Source organism: Nestor notabilis, unplaced genomic scaffold, assembly GCF_000696875.1.
Source record: "Nestor notabilis isolate BGI_N333 unplaced genomic scaffold, ASM69687v1 scaffold34432, whole genome shotgun sequence".
Classification (NCBI taxonomy): domain Eukaryota; kingdom Metazoa; phylum Chordata; class Aves; order Psittaciformes; family Psittacidae; genus Nestor; species Nestor notabilis.
This window is the reverse complement of record NW_009917642.1, coordinates 7,074-14,566: the sequence shown is the minus strand read 5'-3', so window position 1 is coordinate 14,566 and position 7,493 is coordinate 7,074. Positions and strand designations below refer to the sequence as shown.

General features: G+C 36.9%; 1 protein-coding gene across 1 annotated transcript in view; it reads left to right on the top strand.

Moving 5' to 3' along the window:
- LOC104401660 (homer protein homolog 1-like) overlaps window positions 1-7,271 on the top strand; it is a 19,652-nt gene extending 12,381 nt beyond the window's left edge. The window contains exon 5 of the mRNA XM_010009324.1: window positions 7,095-7,271. Within this exon, the coding sequence (XP_010007626.1) occupies window positions 7,095-7,271 (177 nt within the window). The remainder of the gene's footprint in view (window positions 1-7,094) is intronic.
- The last annotated feature ends 222 nt before the right edge of the window (window positions 7,272-7,493 follow it).

Here is a 7,493-nt window from a genome sequence, read left to right as displayed (position 1 = left end):
ATTCCTGCTCTCCCCTCCTCTCCAGTGTTTCTGACTGTGTGTGTAGCTGTTTTCTTTGTTTTAAGCAATAGTGAAGACAAAGGTCATTCCTTCTCTTGAAGGATGAAGCAGCTTTATAACTACAGCAGGGGTTCCTGAGTTGAGTAGGATTAATGCAGCTGAGTCTTTTTTCTGGGGAGTCTTCATTCACTGAATGAGTGCGTCGCTTGGGTGCTTTACACAGTAATATGCTCCTGATCTTTGATGGTACAAAGATGGCAGGCAATTTATAACATACTGTACAAATAGTTTTATTGCCACCAGAAAGCTGCATTTGGTGTCCTTCCAAGAGAAGTCAGTGGAAACCACAAGAATATACACAGTGAACCAACCTCCTGTTGTTTTCCAGTAGGCATTTTGCCCAGGTATTAGGTTGTCTCTGCTATTAATGGCAAACTGCTTGCTCTACTGTAACAGGAGTAAAGTAAGGCCTTTTTTATTAGTTTCCTTGACTGTATCTAACTTTCTGATAAATTCCATAAATAAACACAGAGATAATGGAAGTAGATATTTCAGTGTTTACAACGTAATATATGCTTGGCTTTAGAAATAGTGAAGTGCTTCAGCCAGGTCTCTAGTTACTCAATATTATAGGCAAAACAATTACTCTGCTTCTCTTTTGGCATGTTTGTTAACATTCTAGACTCAGAAGGTAAATGTGACATTGTAGAATAGAGTGACTTGGTGTTTGGTTTGGACATGAACTTGAACTACTCACTCAGAGACAGGATGCTTTCATCTGGGAGCTGCCCATGATTAAAGCTTTCTCTTAAACTATATGAGCTATTAGTGTTATTAGTATTCTTTACAGATTTCCTTTTATACATGGAACCTAACATTTTATACTGTAGACAGTTACAGAAGTGTTACCCTGAGTGATTCTGTGATGCATATTGAAAGCTGCAGTTTAATTACTGCACTGTTAGGAATAATTTTACATTCAGGCCTTACTTCTCTTGACTTTTCACTGTGTTGATAAGTTAGCTTATTATTCAGAAAGATACAGTTAGTGCAAGTGCTGGCACATCAGCATAGTATTCTTCACATGCTTAAAGCTTCTTATTACTTCCCCAAAGAGAAGGGACTTGAATCAGGAACTTTGGAGTTTGGAGCAGATGAGAGGTGATGGCTTCATGGCAAACTGTAGCACTTCCATGGCACTGGGGCTCATTCAGAGAGATTTATGACTGGGGGAAGATGGGTGCTTGGTAGCAGGAAGGGAAGGCAGGACCCTAGAGCCATTAGGAGGACCGCTTTTTGTCATTTTGACCAGCTGCCAAAGAGTAGCTGCAAGGCAAATAATTCAAGTGTTGCCTTTCCCAATCATTTACAGCTCTTCTTTTCCTTTTGCCTAGTGATCCTTTGCAGAGAAGGAGAGTAAAAGAGGAAGGAGACATTTTCAGGGGCTAGTCAAGACTTCACAGAAACCTGTCTTTTTCAGGAAGCTTTGATAGGAAGGGCATTGAGAGGTAGCATTTGAGTAGTGAGCTATGTAATAGTAACCCAGTTAGCTGCAAGTGTCAATCCCTCTCCTGTCTGGAGACTAGCAGAATATACATGTCAAACAAACAAAATGTTTTATTTCTCTTGGTACTGCTTTAAAATATATGCCCTTATTATTTATCAGTTAATTGAAGTACCAGATACGGTACATTGCCCACCTTCTCTGCTACATAATTTTAAAAGAAAAAAAGTACACGTGCTTTTTTCTGCATTCAGTATGTCCCTACAGATGGAATCTTTATTAAAATATTTCTACAACTAATAATAGTGTAACAAAACCCTGCACAGGGCATTTGCTGTTCTTTGCAAATGCTACTGGTATGTGTAAGTTTCAATTCTGAATGTCCTGCAAAAAGTTGTTGTGAAATTGAGAAGAAATAGAAAACTAGAGATAACAATAGGAATATCTCAGAAATAGAATATGTATTTGTAGTTTAAGTACTTTCCAGAGTTAGCCATCCTAAAATTTAAGAACAATCTTATCTGAAGTCCACTGAAGTTAGGCTGCTTCTCTAAGATTTTTGTGAGCGTTAGCAAAATGCTGGTATTGTTCATCTAGATATTTCCACCAGAAAAGTGCCTCAGTGGCCTGGAACTAGTAATTCTGTATTGAGTATTTTTTGGGTATTCTGTTCCATCTGATGGCATGTATTCTTTGGCTTTTGTGTGTATGTAACACATAGTAGAAGGAAAACAATACATAGCCCAATTTGTAATTACTTAATAGGAGGAGTTCCCTTTCCCCTAAGCTATGATGCTGCTACTTTTAAAGTCTGCATTCTTACTGGTTTTTTAATACTGCCTATTCTCCTCCTAATTACCAACAGGCTTTGCTTTAATTTCCCAGAATATCAGATAATATATAAAATCACCATTTACCTTGAATGTAAGAACTTAACTTGTCCAGAGAAAGACAGTGGCCTGGACCAACAAATTAAAAGAGAGATACTGCTGTGTAAAGTCCCACCGAGTGCACAGTGCTTTCTTGAAATGAGGAAAGCATTGTTTCTGTGTCAGAACTTGTACTTTGAACCTGTCTGTATTAAGATGGATTCATATAATAGTACACACTTTATCTGGTATGCCTGGAGGCTGTCTATTTTGGTACTTTTGAGACCACCTATGCGCATAGGTACCTTGTTTGGTGTCCCTTTAACTAAATCTTAGGTAATAAATCTTTGCAACGCTCTTGTTTATATAAAACTAAAATACTGGTTCCTTTGCCGTGCCACCTCCTATTTCCCAGACCCACCTTTTAATACAGCAAATTAATTTGCTCAGATCAGAAACTCATGGATGTTACAGTTACAAGCCACCCATGGTCTATTTTCAGTTACAAACTTGCCTGTGCACTGGAAGCAACACTTTGATCTGGAGTTCACTGAGCTGCATGAAGCAATAGCCTGAAAACTGGGTGTGTGTTCCCCCACCTTGGGTGTTTTGTTGGGTTTTTTTTGTTGTGGTTTTTTTTTTTTTAAACTAACTTTAACTTGGTTAAAGTGTAGAACCAAATAGAGCGTTTTGTGTGGTTTACAGTCTCAGCCCATCAGTCTTACAACCAAATGGAGTTTGAACCTCAGTTCTTTTTCTCTAAGCAAGAGTCTGTCCTCAGATACTACTTTCGACCCTGGTCATTTCAGATGAAGACTTCTGTTAATACTTGAAAATGTGTGATGACTAATTTACTCAAAATAGTCTTGTCTGTCATTCTGATTCCCTTCTATGCAGACTATAAGGAACAGCTATTGCCTGAAGTTTTAGAATCACATCATTTTTTAGTGCAAGAATTGGGTTGGTTTTGGCAAAAAGGTCATGGCAGAAAAACCTGTTGGCTTTTTCTTTGTAGAAGTACAAAATTTACTTAGGAAGTTTCTCAAAAAAGTAACTTTCTGGGGAATTTCTATGCTGGAACAAACATTTCTCATACCGTTACTGTATCTGAATCAGTAGCTGGCAGACTTACACCATTACCAGTCAGAGAAGCACCATGAAGAACAGCAATGCTAAGGAAGTGTATGGAATACTTAATGAGATAATAGTATAATACTTAGTGGGAAAGCAAGCTGGAATTGGTGTGTTCATGATTTTAGAACCATCTACTCCCTTTATTCTGTTCTGTATTTAGTCAACATTAAAGGGTGGCTTGGTCTGTGCCGTGAAGTCCCCTCGTTTTACTTTAAAGACTCTTTTGTGCGTGTATGCATTTTGTTTGTAAGATTTTGAAATTGAGGCATCTTTTGGTGAATTCCCCTCCATTATGTTTAGTTTATATACTGTATGCACTGTCATTTTTATACTGCTTGGCATCACTGGAGTCCTGCATACCCATTAGTAGGGCCAGAGCTCCATTAGACAGTGCAGATCTCTGACAAACTCTTAAATAGCAAAATATACCTGAGCCAGACTCTCATGTCTTTCCTACTCATCATGAGGGAAAATACTAATCCCCAGAGCATGTGTAAATCCAGGACTGGTGAGTGACTTAAAGTTCAATATCCTCCAGAAAACCTATATATGATACAATAGTGGTACCACAGGAGAGCTGTTAATCATTCCTTCTCAAATGTATGAAATATCTATTTGTAACTGACATGAGTGGGCATTACAAAGCCTTAAAATACATCACTGATTTACAGGAAGACTTGTCATTTTCAATTTAAGCGCTGTGTTTTTCAGTATCATGTCTATACAATTGAATGTTAAAACAAAACTAACTTGCTCTCCCAGCTAGAAGGGAAGGATGAAAATCTCTTTTTTAAGCTGTCCGCAGTTTCTTCCCCAGCTCTGTGAAGTCTGGAGTGAATGTGTGAAACTACAATGGTGTGGAATAAAAACTTCATTACATATGAATGTCTCACAAAAATATTTCTAAAATTCTCTAATTAGTATAAAATGGGAACACATTATTTGTAAGCATTTGTAAAAAAACTGTTCAGTGTGAGTGGCTTCCTGTTCTTTGGTGCTTTATTCATAGCCAGCTTCATTATATTTCACTGCACATAAATTACTTACTAGGCAGGGATAGTTGTGAGTGTGTGAGAGCACTAATTAACCTGTATTATTGGTGGAAAAAACACATCCTAGAATCTGATGCTTCTCTTGTACCTACAAAATCAGCCCCTTATGAATTTGCAGGCAGTGAAACTTTAGGTATTATATAGACTGTGATTGTCTGCATTAATGTTTGTCACTTGAATTGCATTCACATTAGGAGTCTATGAAAGTGCTTTACTGGAAAATAAGCTGAGTTGGAACTTGCACATTTGTTTTTCTCCTACTGAAATAATTTTTATGCATTCACACTCAAAGTTTTAATAAGTAGACTTTGGCTTTATGTATCTAGTAATGGTGTTGTAAGAATTTTAACTTAGAGATACAAGCCATCCAGATTTTGTAGAGTGTGGTATGTATTTTTTTAGAATACTTAGTGTAGTTTGGGAGGAGGAAATAAGACAAACTCCTGGGTCCGTAATACCTTTCATTTAATGTCAGTGGAAATTGTTTATCAAATGTCTATCCTATGAAGGATCATAATAGGCAAAACCATATAATTTGTGTAAAATAATTTATTTGTTGGGTTGTCTTGTGAACTGCTCTATTTTCACACTTAATTTCAGTTTCAGTTCAGTAAAATTATTCAGTAAAAATGTTGACTTTTGAAGTATTAACACTTAAGATAATAGTTCTGAGTGTAAAATAACAAGTTTTCTGAAAGTGGGTAACAATTTTCATTCATATAATAAAACTCCTACATTTATATTATAAATAATGGTTTTTATCTGTGGAATTAAATCAGTGTAAGCTAATTATTTCAGCCTTTTAATCAGTAAGAATTTAATAAGGTATAGAATGGAGACACTGGTGCATGTGCATGAATGCTAAATATAACTTGAAGTCAGTATTAAAATGTTGATCACCCACTAATTCAAATTTTAGAGTCAGATACATATCAGATACATATCTCTCACTGTGCCAAAATATGGAAGAATAAAAGCAAAATTTTGGCAATTGTTGTGCTGCAAAGGCTTAATGTAATTTAAAGTGCAATGAAAATACTGAACAACAATGTTTTTGGTTAAGGAACTCAAGAAAGGTGTGGAAGATGATGATCTTATTTTCTTTAAAAGAGCTGAGTTTTTCCACCCATTTTCCACCTAATTAAGTCTCAAAGTCAAGGACATTTCCTATAGATGGAAGATTAGCTTCAGTATTGGCTTTCAGAAAGCCTTATCCTTTTAAACTAGCTAAAGGCTACAAGTGGAGGTTCAAAATTAAACCCTGATCTTGTATGATCATGACTACCTTCAGATAATTTGCAATTCCATCTGAGATTGCTCATTCTTCAGTTTCCTATGCAGAGTGTCAAAGAGCTGGGGAGAGGAGCTCTGGACTTCCAGAGACTGCTTGTGCTTCAGCTTAATAACATTAAATAGCAGTTTATCTATTCCCCATGCAGGTGGTAGAAGGCTGTGTGAAGATGTTTAACTTATGGAAATTCTGTAATTCAGCGAGTCCTCTGCTGTATAGACACCCCTCTGTGACATTCATTGAACTCTATTCATGAAGCTCTTCTATTTTAGAGTTAAATGTTGTCATTTGATTACTAAAAGCCTGCTAAGACATTTGAAAATTGAGATGAGCTGCTTAGCTTATATGACTGTCTTACCTCCTGCAAAACCCATTACTTGAAAAGGGATAGAATAGGAAAGAAAAAACTAAAATTAAACCACATGCAGGGACTGAAAAGCCTATAATGTTCTAACTTAGGATGTAGGCTACAAGGCTGTACTTTTTGAATAAAAAAAAAAAGTACTTTCACTGACTAGAAATTAGCAAATGGTGTTCATTGGCCAAAACACAAATGTACATGTTGGCATGATGAAGGGTGATTAAATCTTCAGCAGTGCCTTCTGCTGGGAGGCAGCCATTAATTTTTTCAGATGTGCAGTTACTCAGCAGTAGCAGAAGCTGTCTGGGTGTAGCTGGGGTGTTCTTCTTCACAGATAATACCATGACCAGCAAGAGCTAAGCCAGGCTGCTGTGCATACGAAACTTTGTCAAGGGCTCCGCTGAACAAGCATTCTTCGCAGATGGCTCATTGGTGAAACAGTGGATGCACCACCACCAGTGGCCCTTCTAATGTTTGCTTTGCTTAATACACAATATGAAAGATTTTGAAACAATTATCAGAATTGTTTGTTTCACCATGTTAGAATATAAAATAAGAGACAAGAATACTGTGTGTCAGTAGTCATCCTTTGTGTAGCAGGATGAAGGCAGAATGTAATACCAGGTAAGAGAGAGAGACCTGTAATAAGCAAAACAAGAATACTTGCAAATAATTCATAGGTCAGTAGTGTTTTATACAAGATAATGTGAATGTTATGGTAATATACTACTTCTAAATTAAATTCATGTGATTAAATACTGCCATGGGAGATGCCTTACATTAATACTACCTAGATTTGTGTGTCATTTGAGAATTAATGTTAGCACTTATATGCACATAGCTTTTGTGATGTAATTCTAATGTGTTTTTTGTTTTACTTAAGGAATCAGCTGGAGGGGATATTCAGTCTCCTTTAACACCGGAAAGTATTAATGGGACAGATGATGAGCGAGTGATGCCAGAAGTGACGCAGAACTCAGAACCAAGGGCTGAACCAACCCAGAACGCATTGCCATTTACCCATAGGTACAGATTCCATTCCCACATCCTGATTAAGTGATACCTGTCTCCTTCTTTGTTAAAGGGACGTTCTCCCATTTTGTGTGAAAAAAACCCCAAACCACCAAACCCAACCTCCACCCAAAAAATGGACTGGTTTTACATTTGCACTATATTCTTTTTGTTTTACGAAAAAAGCATTTATGATAAAGTATCTTGGAATAAGATTTGGGGTAATATTACTTCAGAGTTTAATCAGCTTAGCATGAGCCCTTGAACACTG